The sequence below is a fragment of the Microtus oregoni genome, unplaced genomic scaffold (assembly GCF_018167655.1).
Source record: "Microtus oregoni isolate MIOR12 unplaced genomic scaffold, Mior012 000060F_002, whole genome shotgun sequence".
NCBI classification, from domain to species: Eukaryota; Metazoa; Chordata; class Mammalia; order Rodentia; family Cricetidae; genus Microtus; species Microtus oregoni.
This window is the reverse complement of record NW_024543837.1, coordinates 962531-982974: the sequence shown is the minus strand read 5'-3', so window position 1 is coordinate 982974 and position 20444 is coordinate 962531. Positions and strand designations below refer to the sequence as shown.

Here is a 20444-nt window from a genome sequence, read left to right as displayed (position 1 = left end):
GGACTCCTTTTGATAGGCACTGTGATGCTGAACTCTAAATTGAGAAAAAAAACAAAAAAACAAAAAACAACAACAAAAAAAAAACCAACAAAAAAAAACCTTTGGTCCCCAAGTTGCTTTGGGCCGTGGTATTTTATCATTGCAACAGAAACCCTAACTAAGACAGCAGCGAACAGCAATTACAGCTGGCCAGACCCCTTGGACGATGCAGGAAATGCTTTGCTAGGCAAGGACAGTTCTGCCTAGCTCTGCACCTTCCCTGGAGCAGGCACAAACCAAGAAAAGGGAGTCTCCTGTGAAACTGAAGGCGCCCTGCCTCCCCGAGTGGATTATGAGCTATTCTTTGTTCTGCAGGGTCTCAGTAGCTGCAATCTTTGAAAAGCTGGTGCCTGGGCGGCTCCGTGAACGACAGTGAGTGGGGGCGGGTTCCCTAGCTCGGGGAGGAACCGCAGTGATGGGGAGGGGCTGGGCGAGCCGGAAGGACTAAGACCTGGACCAACAGTGAGAGAGAAGCCTGGCTGATAATTTTAAGGAACATTGCTAGATATTTAAAATACGTTCCTGATTTTGGCATTTTCTCAAGAAAGAGAAGAGATTGCTTTCTGTTCCTTTTTTTTTTTTTTCTGGACTGGACTACTGCAAAGACTGGACCATGCAGAATCCTGGATTTGTGCTAGTTACATAAGCAAACTTTAATCTTCGCTGTGATTTAGAAGAGTCAAAACCATGAACATTTCCCCTCCATTTGTCAGCTGCCTGAGCTTCTATTCTGAGAGGTGTGAAATGTTAAACATTGTTATTCACTTGTGTGCCTCAAATAACTTTTAATTAGTTTCAATTTGGACTAAGAATATTCTACTGTTGACACCCTGACAAAAATTATCAAAAAATAAAATTAATGAGGAATTCTTTAAAACCTTACATTAATAGTACAGTATTTTATATCTACCTCACCAGGAACAGATAATTTAATTATTTTTATTTATTTATTTTTTAAAAAAGTTTTCTCACAGAAGGAATTGCATAGGTAAAGAAGTCACCTAAATGTTATTTTTCAAGCTGGGTGTATTTTTTTTCACAATGGGATTCTCCGCAATCTTCCAGCAAAGTTAATTACATTTGATGCAAGAAACACAATCGAATCTTCCATTTGACTATCCTTGGCCTTTGAAAATGTGTCTAGCTGGATGATCGTGGTTTTCGTTACGCACTGGAGTGATGATTGAACCCTTCTAAAATGCCGCCAAAGATGAATGCTTGCTGTGCTCCCAGAATATGGAAGGCAGACTCTGCAACACAACACTTGTCCCATCAGCGATAGAGTACTAATGGAACCCTCTGTCTCTTCTTTGTCTTCGTGGACAACAGACCTGGCTGGCTGCTCATCATCTAAGCAGAGTGCTAACACCTGCAAATCCTTTTGGCAAAACGATGGAGAATATCAAAGAGCTGGCACTCCAGGGCACCGTCCAAGGCCTCCATCCCTTTGAACAACAGTCTGGAAGAGATCAAAGCAAATTCTCCAAGGGCTTAGGTGGGGAGTGGAGCATGTTTGTGGGGACTCAGACATGAACATGATCTGAGCTTGCTCTAAATAAGCAGACTGAAAAAGGCACCTTTCTTTAGAGAAGGCCAGAGCAAACTTGACAAGTGTGTATACACACTCATGGTTTTCTGGAGTCTATCCTTTGTGACTTGTCTCGGGAGTAAGGACAGGGAGGATGGGTTCGTGTGTGAACATACAATGGGTGGGATTATTAGGGTTCAGTGAGTGTGTTTGGGGGTATCGTGCATGCTTATTGATGGTGTTCGTCCTTTCTTCCTCTTACAGAGGCCTCACAATGAAACAGAACTCAGGTGACAGTTCCACATAATCTAACCAGACTTTTCAAGCCCGAGTTTCTTTAAAGTATGTAATTTTAAGTATGTGGACCTCCTTCACCTAGCACATGGCCCATAATCGGTGCTACCGACATCACCACCATCTATGAGTCCCTTCTGTGTGCTGGACATTGTCACAGTCCGGGTCACACTGGCAATTCCCAGCAGGGTAGGGGGTGAGACGTCTGGAGCCTCTGGATAAACACAGTAGTCTGCTGGGAGCGTTGAAGATTATTGCTGAAGACTTGGAGAAAAAAATTAATTTAACCATTTGTTTAATGTGCTGCCAATTCTTTATTTAATTTTCCACGAAGCAAACAAAATTATGCATTAGCTATGTTATGACTAAAACCCAAATGTTGATTAATACTTACAGTGATAGAATAACCATGTGTAAACCAAGAAATATGTCTGCTTGGCTCTCAGACTTCCAGCCCCAGAACAACTGGTGACAAGGAGAAAACCACCCGAAGTGGCTTCTTTTTCCCTGTACGGAGAAGGGACACAGCCCTACCTCCCCTCCAGGTGAGGTAGCCTGCGCTCAATCCCTTAAAAGAGAAGGAGGAGGAGGAGGAGGAGGAGGAGGTGGAGGAGGAAGAGGAGGAGGAGGAGGAGGAGACGACGAAGGAAGTAAATGAGGTATCCCATAGGATGAACAGGGACAGGACCTCTCAGAAGGCTAGCGACCTGCTAGACTTGGGGATGTCACGTTTTTCCCAATAGTCAGTTTCCTGGCCAAACTCTATCATGTCTCATCTCCTCCGCTCCATCTACAGAATGTCAGCGTAAAACAGGGGTTCATTTGAAAGTGTCCTTTTCCCCCATCCTTTATCCAAAAGAAGCCCTTGCTCTCAGAGAGCAGTGGACAGATTTCAGGGTCCAGGGACCCTTTTAGCTTCAGGACAGGGTCTCCTGTAGCCTAGGCTCCAGCTTGCTCTGTATCTTAAGGATGTCCTTGAACTCCTGATCCTCTTGCCTTCACCTGCTCCCTCCCCAAATTTTTAAGGTCTGTGGATGTATTAACAGCTCAGTGGTAGAGTACTTTTGTGCAAGGCCCTAAATTCACCCCTTAGTGGGAAAAGAAGGGGTGGGGTGAGAGGAAATTGGGGGAAGAGAGAGAGAGAGAGTGTGTGCACAGGCTTTCTCACGAGCATATGGTTTCTCTGCGTCACCCATTGTTCCCTGGCTGGAAGGAGCTTTTGGTTCGCACATTGCTATTCTATCACTCTAAGTATTAACCAACACTAGGGTGAGCAGCCACTGTAGAGCAACTCCACTGTAAGGTTCCCTTCAAGTGCTGAGGAAAGAGGACCCACCTCCAGCATGTGGACTTCCTGCCCACTGTCTGCCTGGACTTTTCTTCAGTCCACCTATAAACGCTGTCTGCGCCCAAACCCCCTGGATAGAGACTTGAGATGGGGGGGTCTCCTCTGCCTCCTGAGAGATTTGAGATGGGGGTTCCTCTGGTCCCTGAGAGACTTGAGATGGGGGGATCTCCCAAGCCTCCTGAGAGACTTGAGATGGGGGTGTCCCCTGCCTCCTGAGAGAGAGACTTGAGATGGGGGTGTCCCCTGCCTCCTGAGAGAGAGACTTGAGATGGGGGGATCGCCCCAGCCTCCTGAGAGACAGACTTGAGATGGAGGGGTCTCCTCTGCCTCCTGAGAGATTTGAGATGGGGGGTTCCTCTGGCCCCTGAGAGACTTGAGATGGGGGTGTCCCCTGCCTCCTGAGAGAGAGACTTGAGATGGGGGTGTCCCCTGCCTCCTGAGAGAGAGACTTGAGATGGGGGTGTCCCCTGCCTCCTGAAAGAGAGACTTGAGATGGGGGTCTCCCCTGCCTCCTGAAAGAGAGACTTGAGATGGGGGTCTCCCCTGCCCCTCCACCAGGTCGGTAACAGAACAGCAAACAGTGCAGACCTCAGATTCTCGAAACAGAAACAATAATGGTTGAGCTATTTTGTACAGACTGGCCCTTCTCTCTGCTTTTCTCTCAAATTGCTTTCAGAAGTAGTTCATGTTGTTTTGATTACATTCAGCTCCATGTTGCCTGCTTTGCACTTCGAGAAAAATAAAGGCAGCGTTGGCTAGAGCTGGGGCCCTGTTCGAGAGCAGTGGGCAGCTTCCACGGACCCTTTTAGCTGGTGACAGGGTCTCTTGTAGCTTAGGCTGGTTTCTACCTTGCTGTGCAGCTGAGGATGTCCTTGAACTATGGATCCTCCTGCCTTTATCTTCCAACTTCTGGGGATTGACTTCCAAGCTGCATTGCAATGGCTCTTAAAACAGCACACAGTGGACCAGGATGATGGATCGGCTGACAAAGATACCTGCTGCCAAGCTGATCTACATGAGTTCCATCCCCAGGACCCACATGGTGGAAGGAGAAAGAGCTTTCCCAAGCTGTCCTCTGACTGCTACACACCGTGGCATATGCACACACTCACTCACACACACACACACACACACACACACACACACACACACACACACCCTGTGCATGCACACACAGATAAATGCAATAAGAAGATTAGAACAAAAGACAACAAAGAAAGAGAAAAACCAGCCTACAGGGCCCCTGCCTCAGCTTCTTCCTCAGAATATTGGGAGCCCAGATAGACACAAGGGACATTTTAGGAGGCTTTTGGGTGGGCAATAAAGTGCCAGAGAAGTCACAAATGGGAGATTTGGCTGTGATAGTCTTTGCTTCCAGCCAGACTGCTTCCAGACCTAACTAACAGGCATTAATTCTGTAAGAAGGATGATGCGCCTGTCCTGCTCAGAGTGCTTCAAGCCCTGCTTCTTAAAATGCAATTGTCTGGAGACTGTTTGCTTCCAGGGGCAGCATGTGGCAGGTTAGAAGGGTAGCCTCTGAGGGGTCACTGACCCTCCGAAGGCTATTAGCATGTTACTTAAGATCTTGTTGTTTCTTAGAACAGCCGCATGAGGATGTATTCTCAGAGGTGACTGTGGCCAACATCCTCAGTGGCACACATCCATGTGTAGAGGGCACTTGGCCCACAGACATGGAAACTGAGGAAGCAGGCCACCTGCCTCCCGCCCTAGGGTTTGGGAAGGGCAATCACGCTGCCTAAGAGCTAAGCCAAGGAAGTCAGAAGGAAGTCTGTGGATGGAAGCAGTCAAATGGAGACCTAGGAAGCAGGCTGGGAGATTGAGAGATTGCTGCAAGAATGCAAGGGTGTCCCCTGGTGTCATCACTACCCAGATCCTTGAGATGAGAGGCAGAAAAGGACTGGAGGGTGGGTACCAGCTGGGTACGGCGGGGCAGCAGAGAGGAAAGAGACAAGCATGATTAAGGAGAAAATTCGGCCAGGCAATCAGAGCTTGGCAATTGTTTATCAACGCAATTCTTTCCTCTGGATTAGACCAGAATAAATGCAAACAGACCTGTGTCTTTGCCACTCCCAGGGGGGGGGGGGGGGACCCCTGGGACACCTGTTTGGGGACCTCAGTTCTGACGTGTTTGATTTGTGACAAAATCATTTCCGTCGTCTTAAAGTTGCCGGTGCGTTCATGGTCTGCGACTGTGTTCCCCAGCTGCCTTTTCAAGGCTGGGCTCCTTTCCGCAGCTCCGTTCGTGCAACAGCCTAGGGTGGGCCTGATGCTCACCAGCTACCGATAAAATTCCACAGTGAAGTTTTCCCAGAATCCCCAGGGAGGAATCTGGTGACAACTGCAGTGGGTGTCCCCATACAGGCTGTGTGCTCTGCCTGTGTAGGAGAACTGACCTGGGGTGAGCAAGTGGTGCCTGGTCCCCCGCACCCCCTCCCATCTGCAAAGGCTGCCTGCACCGCTTTTCTGGAGACCTCTCAGTACACCAAAGCCACAGCTCTGGCCCTTGCCCCGTGGTAGGGCTCTGGTTTGGTCATTTAGACATATTTGTCCCCAACACCCAGAAGATAAAAGGCAGGAAATGTTCAGTTCCTGTTCCCATGTTGGGAGTGGCTGGACCACTTCGCTTTAACAGGGAGTCCTTGGGATCCTGAGGCAAACGGAGGGAAGGGTAGGGTAGGGTAGGGTGGGGTGGCGTAGGGAAGGGTGGGGTAGGGTAGGGTAAGGTAGGGTGGGGTAAAGTAGGGTGGGGTAGGGCAGGGCAGGACAGGGCAGGGTAGGGTAGGGTAGGGCACCCTCAGGCTGGCAACTGGGCTGGCACAGCTCATGCTGAGCACTGCCTGGCTTGGGAGAGCCTCCTTTCTCACCACAGACTGACCACAGGCCAGTTCAAGTCCACTGCTGCTTGTTCCTTCAGATGGTCACCCCCATGACAGCTACCCACCAGAGGGAGCGCACTTCCTCCCAGTCTGGCCACAGCTGAGCAAAGAATGTGAAACTGGATAAAGGAAATTACTCCAGGGCTTTGGTCAGAGGTTTGGAAAAATTCTAGCATACTGAAAAAGTGACAGTTGACCCACCAGGACCCAAGGCAGGGCCAGGGATCAGGGGTCAGGGACTGGGGGAGAGAAAATCCAAGGACTCTTGTGTGTTCTGAGTGGCCGAGAGCCTTTCCCCAAGTCAGCCATTTAACTTGCTGATTTTTCTATAAACAGACCGCGGCTTCCGGAAGACAGAAGTAAGTGTCACTCCCACCCACACTCAGGATGTTGAAACATTTGAGGAACGATTTGTTCTGGACCAGAGTGGGGTGGGGAACACCCATGTGGAAGGGTTCTGGTTTTCTCCCTCCAGGTGTATTCCGTGTGGCTAGGGTTATGGAAGCCGTGGGGGCTGGCACTGGCTCTGTAAGGGGCCGTTTCCTGGCTTTGGTGCAGCTAAAGGGAGCCCCTGGTCACGAGACGGCGGGAAGAGAGCCTCCATATTTCATCTCCTTGGAAATTGGCTCTAACGCACCTGATCACCCTGAACGTCAAAGGGTGCAGTGGAGAGCCAGCTCCTGCACCCAGACCGAGCTCAGCTTCTCGTTGAACAGAAGCCACTAAAGACAGGAACTCCAGGACAATAATGTCCCTTCGTGCCTTTGTCTGGGGCACCTCATTACGGTAGAGACCAGCCTGGGCTTTGACAGGACAACCTCTTCCTGTGTGTTCCAGAAGAACATAGTTGGCTACACAACCCTTTTCTGATGTCACTGATACAAACCCAATTAGCCACAGAGCTAACTCAGATGCATTCTGGGAACATGGGAATACCACGTTCTACAGCTGATCAGACCCATGGAAGGGTGGCACATGTGGATGGCATCAGGAAGGGGCTTCTGGGGACACCAGGGGCTGTGTGCTCTTAGGGTCAATTACAAGGTTCCGAGCATCAATGATCAGAGACCAGCTCCTGTGTACTCAAGGCCTATGAGTATCTCTGTTTTATTCAAGACCATTAAATAAATAAATAAAATAAAATAAAATAACTTGCTCAGGCCTTAATTCCAGCAGAGTTGCTCAGTGTCTCCCACAGGGCTCCATGAGTTATGACTGATCTGACATCTTATATGACTGTCCTCTCAAAGACCAAGGAATCCTTCTTGGTGACTCTCCTGAGGCTTAAAAGGATGTTCTGGTCCACCCTGCCTTGGTTTGAACTATTAACACTGACAGAAGACCCTAACAGGCTGGGCACAGGGATAAATGTCACTGAAAAGGGCAAAGGCGGAAGGAAACAGCACCGGGTTTTGACTGGCCAATATCAAGGGGCAGTGGTGACCATCAGTCACAGTGACATGGAGCACAATGCTGAGGGAACTGCAGTGCTCACTGGGACCTGGCTTATGGTAACAAAAGCCCCATTCAGAAGCAACTGTCAAAGTAGAACACTTAGGCTTGAATCACAATGCCCAGAGCCATTCAGAGGGCTTGTGGGTACAGGACCTTCTCTTGACCCAGAGCTTTACTCTGATTGGTGGCCCTGTCTTCAGTGTCTTCAGCTACCCACGTAGCATGCTAACCCTTGCTGCTGCTCTGGTGGGGTAGTGGGTGGCAGGGGCCTGTGAGAGACCTGGTGTTTTACACCCTCTCCCTCCCCATCAAACCCGGGCCTCAGACCCTTTTAGCTTAACAGCTGATGCTTCAGATGGTCTAAGTGTGGTTGGTGCCTCTGGCTTTGGACAGGCATAGAGCATTTGGAAAGAAGTGTGGTGGACTTGTGTGATGAATTCAGGCTGTCATCACAGCACCCGGGAGGCTGAGGCCAGACCAGACTGCACAGCGACGCCCTTTCTCAGAAAAAGAAGAAAAAGAAGAGCAGGGCAGCAGTGGGTAGGGTCACCAGAGCACAGCGTCTTTGGAAGTGAGCGGTAAGCAGCAGGACCCACCGGTGTCAGCAGGAAAGAGCTCTGTGAGGTGGATGAGGTGGATGTAAGGTGAGGCCTGTGGGGAGTCACAGGGAAGCCTGGAGCGTGAGCCTCAGGCCTCGGCCTCTGGGAGGCACAGTCACTTCAGAATCCCAGGCCAGTGTGAACACATCACTGTTGACTGCTCTTTGTGGGGCCCTCCTGGTCCTGCCATGCCACACCTATGTCTCTTCATTCAAAACCAGGGGACCCTCAGTGCCCTGTGCCGCACAGCAAGGCAATAAACACGCTCCAAGCCAAAAGCCAAGTGCATTTGGAGAAACGTGGGGACATGTATGTATGTATAGGTAGCTACCAGGAAGTTGCAGCTTTGTGTGCATGCGTGCACATGTATGTGAATGCGTGTGTGTGTGTGTTGTTCAACTGGGAGCAAGGTAGGTTGTTTTAGATACTTGGGAATACTGTTTCTGTAACTGGAGCAGAATGGTTAGGCTGGGGCTAACCCGTTCTTTATGGTTAGGGGCTATTTACCCAGGACACCTTGCTGCAAGTCCTCATGATCTGAGTCTGCTCCCCAACAGCTTCTACCGCCTTCCATTGGAAAATATCCAACGGTTTATTGTCGAGGAGGCTACAGTGAAGGTTGGACAAGGTCTCCACCTCCCAAGATTTCCCTTTCTGGACTGTACCCTGTTTCTTGGTCCAAGCCTAGTGTGCTACATGGTGAACGTCTGAGCTCTCCACTCCCCTTACTCCCTCCAGGCTGTTGCCATCTGTGTTTCTCTCCTGCAAACCTCCACGGGGAAAGGGAAACAGAAGATGCAAGATGCAAGCAGACATGCCGTTGCTCTAAAGAAAGCTTAGGAGCAGGCTGCGGGTCTAAGAATGTATGTTTGCTGTATGTTAGCCAGGGCCTTTTCCACCTTGCTTTGGCAGGTACCCTACTGGAACACTGTGAGTCCCGAGACTAGGGAGTCCTGACATCTCACCTAGGAAGTGGGCATGCATCAAATGGTGCTGCATCCTGTTCTCCATCCTTTTTCCTGCCTCCTGCCTTGGATTCAGGAAATCTGGCTGCGGGCTCATGTTGCGAACCTCCTCCATCCTCAAAAGCTCCCTCTTCTTTTATCATGGCTCTGATTCTCTTCAGAGACTAAATCACGCTGCACCTCTCTGGTACTCAACTCTCCCTCTGAGGTTCTGCCATGTGATACCCCACCTCCACCTCTCTGTCCATGGTATTAACAAACAAAGTCCTTGTCACCAATAATCTGTCCTGGTGTCTTCCTGAACCAGCATGTCTAAAACCTAACAGAGAGCTAGCACCTCTTCAGCGAAGGCCTGCTTGAGAACCTTAGAATGACAGGCACCTATCAAACTGAACCTCATCTTAGCGAGGTCTCAGGCAGCTCGAAAAAAGGCAGGCTGCACTCTGAGCGGCAGGGGTCAGGCACAGCTCTTCCCCCAGGAAGGTAGGAAGAAAAACCGAGGGGGCTGAGAAGCACCCAGAGAGCTCTGAAAGATTCCAACAAGCCTTCTTTGTTTATCTTCTCCCAGCTTCCGCAAGCCGGTCTGCAAGTAGTTGGGATAAATTCAACCCAGGAGGAAAATCAGCCCTTCCTCCCCCTCTCCTCCCATTTTAGGTGAGAGGAGGAGGTGCCGTGGGGGTAGAGAAAGATCTCACCAGCTGGTGCTGCTGCAGAGCTGAGCCTGAACCAGCTTGCTCCGCCCCCACAGAGCAGGGCCAGAACAGGAACACAGAGGCACCCCTTCCTTTCCTCCCACCGCCCAGCACCTGGGTAGAGGGAGAGAGAGAGCAGGTAGCTGAGCCACATTTATTTGAACCAGCATGCATGCCCCAAGCACAGTCCTGCAATCAAGCTGGAGCAGGCAGCTTCCGGCTTTGGAGTTCAGTCATGCTTTAGAAGGATGCAGTTTGCAATACAGTCCTGCTTAGGAAGGCGATATAAGAACAGCTTTCTCCTCCCAGCAGAGTTCAGCGGGTAGATGATGGAGGGATTGCTGTGGGCCAGTTCTAGGGATGGGAGCTGGAGATAGGGGATGTAAGTAAGCAGGGATGGGGGGAATCACATCAGGGTCTTAGTTAAGGAGGGGAATCCAGGAAAACTGGGGTCACTGGGAGCTTAGGGCCTAGGGAGGATACATGCGAGCTCTCAGCATCAGTCAGACGCAGCCTCGCCTCTCTGGAGCATCAGGAGAAGATAGGAAGTTTGGCCCCAGCTTTGAGCAGCCTTGTGAAAGGCTTTAGGAGCCTCTGCATGTAAACCAAGTGCCTCTTGCACTCCTGGTTCCTGGGTTGTTTCTGGAAGCCTAAGGGATGCTCAGGGGAGCGGAACTCCTTATCTGGAGTGTGCTGCCACCAGTTATGACAAAACTCTGTATGTGTCAGAGGCTGAGGCCATCAGAGAGATCCGGCTCAGCTGAGGACCAATGTACTCTATTGTCCTGATGCTACAATTCTGGCTATAGTGTTATTACTATTAAAAACTGTTCCTCTGGGCCTTTTCTGTAGGCTGAACCATTCAGATTGCTCTTATCCATGACAATTTCCACCAGTTTGACCACCTTTGACCGCAGGTGCACACCTCCGCTTACCAGCAAGCTGAGAAGCTAAACTTGGCTGCGTGGCAAGCGAGGCACTATCGGCTGTTTCCTTTGGGCTCCTGTGGAGTAGCTTGAGATGAAATTATAACCAGGGCCTGAGTGGGTGGAGACAGGAGGCCTGTGGAACTGCCGTGTGGTTTTCAGTGGCCAGTTAAGGATCTGGACACAGCATCGCCTGTGGGTAAAGCGGTCCATTTCTGTTGCTATGGGAAAGGTATTTGAAGCCACTGTGATGCAGGATTGGTATGCGTAAGCTACCATAACCAGATCATCCAGACGGGTAACTAAAACAGCCCAGGTCCGCAGTCAGAGTAGCTGCAGGGTAGTTTCTGTGGCGCTCCATCCTCCTGCACCAGAGGGGAGGGGAGGAGGGGTCAGCATTGGTCACGGTTCCCCAGGGTGGAGGAAGAGTCCGGACAGTGTTCTCCTTAACCTGGTGGGGGTAACAAGGGTGTTTGCTCTACAAGTACTCACTGAACTGCTCACTTTACATGGACTACCTGTTTATTTGTGGTGTTAGAGACTGAACCTAGGATCTTGCCCATGCTAGGCAAGTACTCTCGCCTGGAGCCCCGTGAAGGCCACATTTCTAGCCTCTGTGTGTTTCTCTGAATATATTCTATATTCATAAGGAAAATATCAGGGAGGGCCCTGAAGGCTCCATGTTAGTCTTGTTCCAGACCCTGTGATGGCTTCCAGCACCACCACAATCCCAGCTCCGTGGCATCCAGGAGGCAGGGTCTGGAGAAGCTCCTGCCGGGGGAGGGGAGCATACTGGGTGGAGCTGGGTTGAAGGTGAAGTGGGTGATGAAGGCTCCACAAATGTGTAGCTGAGAGCAATTTTCGTCAGCCCCATGGTACGGCTCAAGAGGATTTAGAGAACGAACCGGTACTCCCCAACCCTGCTGCTAGTACAGGTTAATCAATTAATAGATTCTCAACTCAGAACTGCCCTCAGGCATACTACAATTAGACAGATAATAGAAAAACGAACTAAAAGGGCTTGTAGAAACCCTCCGAGAAAAATAGGTAAATCTGAGAGAATGAAAAAATAGATACAACAATTATGCTTACTGCCAAATTCCATTATAAAACCATCTCCGTCAAGGCTCCACAGGGGCTTGCTTGGGGAAGAGTTTGGCAGCTCCTCAAAAAGTTAAACATAGAACTAGCACACGATCCAGCGATTCTACTTCTGGGGGCATGTCTAAGAAGCAGAGAGCGGTCTCAGACAGATTCTTGCACAGTGGTGTTCACAGTGGTAGCACCATTCATAATCCCACAGAGGTAAAAACATTGCAGGATCAATCAAGAGATGGGCTGGAGAGGCGGCTCAGTGCGTAAGAGTGCTCGGTGTGCAAGCGTGAGGACCTGCGTTCAAATCTCCAGAACCCATGTAAAAATCCAGGTCACAATTGTTCATGTGCTTACAACCCCAGTGCTGTGGGGGGCTGGAAGGAGGAAGAGACACGAGCATCATTGGGGCTTGCTGCCCACAAAGCTTGATAAATATGTTTGCTATAAGTAGATATATTCAATTAGGTCGGAAATATATGCACATATGAGCATATTTAAAATCATGTTGTACAAACCAGGTCCCTAGGCTTGCTGGACATACCAGGCCAATGTGGAGGGGCAGTACCCTCTTAATCTGAGCGCAGGGGCACAGTTCTGTAACCCTAGCACTTGGGAGATGGATGTAGGAGAATCTGGAGTTAAAGGCTGGCCTGAACACACATACACACACATACACACATACACATACATATATACATTTATATGTATATATACAAATATAGAGATCTCTATATTATATTCGTCTATTATATGAAAAAATAGCGGGAGACAGACAGACAACACTTTGCACTGTGGTCTGTGATGACCTCCCTGACCAGTCATCCAACCACCCAGTGCAGAAAGAACCAATAGACAGAGGACTCCAAACTGTCCTCAGAGCTTCAGCTCCTCATGGGCCTGGCTGCCTGACACCCGCTAAGTGGCCGCATCCCTCTGCGTACACCAGACCTGGTGCCACGCCTCCTGTCAGCTCCATCCTGTGGCTGGCCTGCACACCTCCAGCTGCTCTCCAGCGGCTCTTTAACACCTGGTCTGCACCCCTGCAGTGACCCTTGTGTGCTCTGGGTACCAGCCTTGGCCCCGGCTCCACTAAAGCCTCTTTGAACTCTGTAGTCTCGGTAACGCTTGCTTCTGGGGCCATTCTGCAGAGTGTAATGCATGATCCGAGCGTTAGTATCAGCAATTAAGATTAGAACATAAGGACCCGGAGGAAAACGAAGGCGGTGGCCGTTGCCACCACCTAAGAGCTCTGAGGAGGCAGAGACCCATGGGGGGCTCTGAGGGGTGTCACGGTGGCGGAAAAGGAATCCACAGGGAATGCAGTAGCTTCAGAACTAAAAAGAAAGAAAGGAAAGGAAAAAAAAGAAAAGGCAGGTCTTATGGGAAGACATTTTTAAAAAGTGGACTCGCGAATTTGGAAAGAAAGATGGTGGAGTACGCATCTTAGCCAGCAGGCTGCAAAGGTCGTGCCCAGTAAGCTACGGTGCTCCCAGCACTGATGACAGGGACATGTGTAAGTGTTGCGGTCTGGAGCTCCCTTGGGAACATGTCATTACTGAACAGGGCCGGTCCTAGGCCCACCCACCGGCTGCCCGCACCATGAAGCTGCCAAGGTTGCAGCCCGGTGCTGCTTGCCCTGCTGGGAAATGGAGAGTATGGGGCGGCTTCGCTGTCTGCAGGCGATGAGCACAAAAGCTGATCCCAGAGGCCACAGCATGGTGGCAGTCACCAAGGGCAGGGGGTGTGCAGCAGCCAACAGCTGGCACAGAGCCTACCCCCCCATGCCCTGCCTAGTCACAGCATCGTCCTGACGCTGGCAACAACAGGATCTCCCCGAGTGAGCCTCAGAAATGGCCCCCTTTTAGCCTTTATTTTGAGACAGGGTCAGTTAAACTGCCTTGATTGGCCTTGAATTTACTCCATAGTCCAGCAAGGCCTCAACCACCCACTCCCCCTCCAAGAAACAGAAACAAGATAAACAAAATGAACACAAAAACCTAAACTGAAGAGACAGAGGCAGTTCAGTGCACCCAAAGCCTCTTAGTCCCTCAAGTAGGAGGGGTTGCAGAGAGGTCAGGGAGGGCAAGCTCACCTGGAGGGCGGCAGACAGCACATCAGGCTGCCTCTGGGAAGCCGACCAGCACGGGGGTGGGGTGGGGGGGGGAGATATAGCCATCAGCCACAGTTGAGGGTAGCAGTGGGGTGGGCATGGGCTGATGGGTAATGGGGGCCTTGACTTTTTTTGATCCTTATGCCTCAGTTTACTGAGTAGCTGGGATTCTGGCCAAAGCCTCCAGGCTTGCATAATCCATCTTTTAATGTTAAACCCACCCTTGATGCTTCTTGAAAACAAAATATAAAAATGAAAGACAAGCGTGTGAGACACATACTCAATGGAAAATTTGCTCCTCAAACAGCTTGAGCAGAAAACCTCTCATCCCCATGGCAACCAGATTCCACTGCAACCAACCATACATCTCTGCCAGGTCACCCACCCGTTGGCAAGGCTTGTACATCAGCTCTTCCTAGCGGCCCACGGATGACAGCACCCACACCGTGGGCTGCCTCTGGGGCTCTCTCTCGTCTCTGAGAGTTGTGTGGGGAGGGGCACCTAACAGGGCAGGCAGAGCCTCTCCTGGAAGTCTGGGAGGCTTAGGCAAGCTACTGCCCTTCTTGCAGTCCCTTGGGGCTCATGATTCTGTCTTAAGTATGTGTTTCAACTCTACGCCAGAGCCCTGACAAGATGAGGATGCTCACAGGGAGACACTTGTGCCCCTCCCTTTGATCAGATTATCTTTTTTTTCTTGGCTGTCCTGGAACTCACTCGGTAGACCAGGCTAGCCTCGAACTCACAAAGATTCACTGCCTCTGCCTCCCAGTGCTGGGATTAAAGGTGTGCGCCGCCACCTCCCAGCCAGAGGATCATCTTTCCCCTTTGAAAAGGAGCATGTTTAAGAAGAATGAATTCATGTCAAAGGAAAAAGAAAAGGAATTCTTCCAGACCCTGAATGGGTGCGATCAATATAACGAAAGAAGCAGAAATGCTTTTCTCTTTCAAAACTTGGGGATATTGAAGACCTCATTTCCTCAGCTGGACTTGGATTTAAAAAAAAAAAAAAAGTCTTCCTAACACAGAGGGGAGACAACTGGGGCCTAGGTCTTCTCCCCTCCAACAAAGGGACCCATTAAGCCTGCCCCAAAATTTACATTTGTTCTAGTCTTTGTTACAAAGTTACCCTTCAATTACATGATGGCCACAGGCTTACCTCTTCCCACTTCGAACAAACTATAATTAAATCCATTTTCCTTTACCGCTTTGTCTCCTAATTTCATTTAGAGAGGGAAGCCAGGTGGCGGGCTCACGCACCTGAGTGTGGGGTTACATGTGGGACGGGGTTAGAGCTGCAGTGTGCTGCTCCCTGGAACCCCAGGTTCCCAAGAGAATCACACGAGCCTGGAGTCCTCCGTTTGGTGGAGCCCAGCGCTAGCCAGACTTGGTGGTGCGGATACGTGATTACGGTGCCCCAGGGAGGACGAAGCCTGAAGGACATTCAAGACCTGGAGAAGCTCAGTGCCACCTGGAGAAACTTAGTGAGTCCTTGCCTCAAAAAGTGAGGAAGAAGAGGAGGAGGTGGTGGAGGAAGAGGAGGAGGAGTAGCAGGAGGAGGGTGTGGTTGTTGCTTAGTGGTAGAGCTTGTGCAGCTGCTGGCAGCCTAGGTTCAGTCCTTGATAAAGCAAAACAAAGCCAAAGCTGCTGTAACTGCCTGTTAGGAACGAAGAAATCCTAGAGACACTTCCGGCTTTCTCTCTGGCCATCAGACAGACATCCTAAAGAACTGGAACTTCCCCAGTAACCTCTTGCTGGGAGAAGGCAAGGCTGAAACCCTGGCTTGTCTCCTGGGAGATGTCATACAATTCTCACAACTGGCTGGCCACCTAGCAGGAGAGACTTAAGTCCAGATGACGGGCGGCACCACACCTCCACCGGAACTGCTCAGAGATGCTGGCTGATTCCTCCTCTTTGTCAGGGCGCTGAAGATGAACTTTGGAGAATGACTGTACCTCTTTTTACTTCTTCCCAACAGACTTAATCTCCTTTTTCTGCTTTTCACTATTCGATTGTCTCTTTAATTGGCCTATTGAGGTGGGTGGCTGAACTAGCTTGTTAGGGCTGCCAGGGCTCGGGCTCAGACTCAGTAACTCCAAGGACACTAATTCCATCCTAATGCCTCGCTCCCCTGGACAGATCTTCTGACCCCTTGAGTTCGCACTGTTTCCCCCATCGATCTTTCCGGAACAAGCTCTTCCTTGCAAAGTACACTGTCAACACCAGGATCAGCCAGAAGCAGGCCGCTCACGCTCTTTGAGGTTTCCCTTTCCCGTGGGAGTGGCTCGAGACCTAGTCATCATCTCTGCAGTCACCCTCCCCTACTCACCAAGGAAAAGCTCTGCTGGTTGTGGGTATAAGAAGCAGGCCCTCAATTTGGGTAATTCGGGGTTCGGCTCTGCTGGTCAGCAGGGCTCTCCTCCCTTCGCCCACAGTGCAGTGATTACAATCAGTGAGCTGTGTCTCCAGTCCCAAACTGTACCCTCTTCCTGTAACACCACAGAAATCATTGCCTGTGCTCTGAGCTGAGCATTTGCGTTTGGGGGTTGTCTTTCATAGGGCCCAGATTTCAGGGTAGGAAAAACAGACTGGTGAGAGACTGTGGTGTTGCTGGTAGATCCCTTGGGATTTCTCTACCACCTATATTACCTTGTATTTGATCGGGTTTTGGAGGGGACGGGAAGTGCTTGGTGGTGGGCACATCTCTACCTCAGGCAAAAGTCAAAGGGGTCTGTCCCTTTCTGGTCATTGGTAGGCTCCTGACCATCCAGTTATGGAGTGGATGATGTGTATGTACTAGGCACAGGGACTTTCTTGCTTGTGAAAACTCTCCAGAACAACCTCCCACCAGCCCTTTGCTTCTCTTGGTCCTAAAGTTAGAACAAGAACAACATGGCAGTTCATGGGGCACAGGCAGGGATTTTTTTCCTTTCTATAACCCATATTCAGGGGGCTGGAGAGATGGCTCAGTGGTTAAGAGCACTGACTGTTCTTCCAGAGGACCCGAGTTCAATTTCCAGCAACCACATGGTGGCTCACAACCATCTGTAATGAGATCTGGCGCCCTCTGGCCTGCAGGCATACATGGAGGCAGACTTTCCATACATAATAAATAAATAAAATCTTTAAAAAAAATAAAAATAAAAAATATAACCTATATTCAGAGCTGAAACAGTATGAGTTTGCAATGTGGAAGAGGCTAGCTTCCTCTGCAGACGGCTAACTATGAAACCTGGGAAGCTGGGGCAAACCAGACAGAAGAGAGAAGAACTCTGTCTTCAACAGCCCAGGTCAGCCTGTCTTTGTCTTCTTCCTTCCTTCTTCCCTCCCTTCCTGCCTTGTAACTTAAAAAGTCAATTTTCAGGGGACCTTAATCTGAAGCAACTTTTGAGTATATGCTAACCCTAACTGGCACACAGCCCCGTGCCAAGGGCAGAAGATTGCCGACTCACTTGTGAAACAGCAGTGTTTGGGGTACCAGCTTTCAAGTCCCACCGGACAACTCTCAGAACAATCCAGTTTCAACTCCCATGGACTTTTAGTCTCAGCCAGGGAATGAAGAATTCTGAAGCTATTGATCACCTCTAACACAAACTACTGTTGTGGTATCAGAGCCTTGAGCTTAATTCCTGTTACATAAAAACATCCTTCAGCGGTTTCTAGTGATCCTCCCTGGTCTCCTAATAAAGGGTTTTAAGTAACAAGTAGGTGTTGATATGATTCATTCTGATTTCTATAAGGTTTGATGAACTCCCGTTCCCTTTTTCTGACTTAGACCCACTTTATATTTAGTGAGTTGTGCAATTTAGAATCATTTTAATTGTTTGGATAGGAATATGCTATACATTTTCCTCCCTCTCCCCCTCAATGAGAAAAGAAGAAGGAGAAGAAGAAGAAAAGGAGAAGGAGGAGGAGGAGAAGAAGAGGAAGAGGAAGAGGGAGGGGGAGGAGAAGGAGAAGGAGAAGGAGAAGAAGAAGAAGAAGAAGAAGAAGAGGAGGAGGAGGAGAAGAAGAGGAAGAGGAAGAGGGAGGAGGAGGAGAAGGAGGAGAAGAAGAAGAAGAAGAAGAAGAAGAAGAAGAAGAAAAGGAGGAGGAGGAGGAGGAAGAGGAAGAAGAGAAGAGAAGACTGTACTGAGGACAGAGTCAGCTGTGGGTCAGAAACAGGGAGGTGACACTGGAAAAAAGCAAGGACTTCGGACTAATTAACTTCATTCTTTTCTGTATTTTCCATATCTTGGAGAGTGCCCTCCCATATCTAGCCAATTCCTAGAGAGCGCAAAGGACTCCCCTTTGAGATGCCAAAGCAATCCAGAGCCAACAACCCCCTGCCATCAAGTCAGTGTTCTTGCACTAAATCACCAGAGCCAGGTGGGAACAGGGATTAGCACCACGGGCCACCGCCTAGGACACTATTCTACTGGCGAGTCCTTAACTTGAACCTGACAAAGGCTCTGGCCCAGGCCCAGCCAGTATGCTTTCTAGCCACTGACTTCTTCCCCGTGAGGCCCTGTGTGTCTGGCTGTGCCCTGCCTCCTGTTTCTTTGTGCAGAAATGCCGTGACAACCGTTTCTCCCACGTCTGCTATTTGATTCTACTTGAAGCAAATTCCTAGTGCATTGTAACACACCCAGAGGAAATGAAGCCACTACAATTAGCAAAAGGGGACTATAGAATGACCCCGGATGCTGTCTGCCCAAGCCTTGCCAACACACCCTTGGGTTTCGTTGACCTGCGGTGATCTAGTGGGCAGTGAGGTTCTAGAAATCCCAGGCCAGCGGCTCCCAGAGTGGGACCCTTGTGGGTGTCGCATCACTACATGCGCTTAGAAATGGAAGCCTTGGGCCCCACTCCAGGCTTTACCTCAGGAATTCGGAGTGGGGCCTGGAAAATTGCTACCCAAGTTGTTCAGGTGATGAGGATGCTCAAGTCTGACGTGGTTAGAGAAGTAGGCATGGGTCCAGCCACAGCAGGCTGTCAGCCATGACAAGGAGCGTGGCTTTGTTTCAGGTGTGAAGGAAGTTACAGGAAGAATTTAACAGGTTTTGGCTGCGGCAAGCTATGCTGTGAGGAGCTGGTTTTCCAGAGGGGTCTCCTGCAGCAGCAGAGGGGACACTTGGTGGTTCTGGGGAGTGGGGGTGAGCAGAGTCAGCACAGTAGCAACGCCACAGGTAAGCCTGCATTTCAGCCCCTCCTGTAGCAGCGGCCTGGACCATGAGGCAGCTGTGAAAATCTCCACTAACCCCACAGTACCTCTCTGAGAGCTGGTGTGACTGAGAGGGACAGATCTGTGGTTCCTCGAGGAATAAGGTTAGCAATTCTGAAACGTAACAAAACGAGCACATTTGAGGCTCTGTAGGACAAAAGATCTGGGGGGCTGGAGAGATGGCTCAGGGGTTAAGAACATTGGCTGTTCTTGCAGAGGACCTGGGTTTGATTCTTAGCGTCCACAGGATAGCTCACAACCATCTATAACTCCAGTTCTAGGGGAGCCAATACCATCTTCTGGTCTCCATGGGCACCAGGCACATACATACACAGACATTCACGCAGGCCGAACACCCACGTACATAAATAAACAACAAAGCCCAGGGATCGCCAGTACCCACACCAGTTCAACGCAAGTTTTTAGGGTGAAGGCTCTCCTCAGAAAGCTGTGGTTTCACAAGTTTCTTATGGTAGCCCACAGGCTGCATGTCCCCACTACTCAGAAGGCAGAGGCAGGAAGGTTGTTCAAGCCGCAAGCTGAGTCCCAGTCTCTAAGTTGGGAGGTAGGTAGGCCAGAGCCTCACCTAACCTTCAGTTTATAGGAAAAACAAAGACCAGAGGACCGTGCCAAATGGATGGAATTGGCAAATGTGACAATTTGGAAAATTCCCAATGAATTACAAGGACCTGAGGGGACCCATCCATACCTGAAGCCGCAGCAACCACCGTAATATAGAGCACCTTACTTAAATGATCACGTCTGGAGCAGGCACAAAGCACCTGTCCTGCCATTTTGAACTCCGTTTTACCTGCAGGGTGAAACAGAGTTCAGGTTCGCAGGCCCTGGGGGAGCTGGGAACCTTCCAGTGGCTGACCCACCTCCTCCTAAACCACAGGAACAGTCGTTACGTATCTCTAGTTCTCGATTACAGCTATTTCTAACAGTGGAAGGAACAAACAAATCCATTGTGTCGGCTGGCAATGACGGAGCTGAACATTCAAGGAAGCCCCTAATCTCTTAAGTCCCGATTGGCGAAAATTTTAACTGTAACTTGGCAACAAATGTTTGTGATTTTGTGCTTAAATACTTGCTTCAGCTGGCATTCAGGGCTGCGGTTCAGCTCGGTTCTGTGGCCCTGATCAACCAGCCCCCTCCCCTCTCTCACTCCTTTTGTGCTGCTCGGCTTTAAATCTTGTCTTGCGGTATCCTCTGGTGTCTGCTTGGGTTGATTCGGAGCCTTGGGCCACAACAGTAACTCCATCAATTACAAAAAAAATTGGGCAATCAGGGAAA

General features: G+C 50.0%; 1 protein-coding gene across 1 annotated transcript in view; it reads right to left on the bottom strand.

The window, feature by feature from the left end:
- Positions 1-20117, bottom strand: part of LOC121439103 (acetylcholine receptor subunit alpha-like) — a 38366-nt gene extending 18249 nt beyond the window's left edge. The window contains exons 1-5 of the mRNA XM_041639606.1: positions 20060-20117; positions 19858-19959; positions 16275-16434; positions 15206-15378; positions 12908-13087 (exon numbers count right to left, since the gene is read on the bottom strand). Coding sequence (XP_041495540.1) covers positions 12908-13087; positions 15206-15378; positions 16275-16434; positions 19858-19959; positions 20060-20117 — 673 coding nt within the window. The remainder of the gene's footprint in view (positions 1-12907; positions 13088-15205; positions 15379-16274; positions 16435-19857; positions 19960-20059) is intronic.
- Positions 20118-20444: the final 327 nt, after the last annotated feature.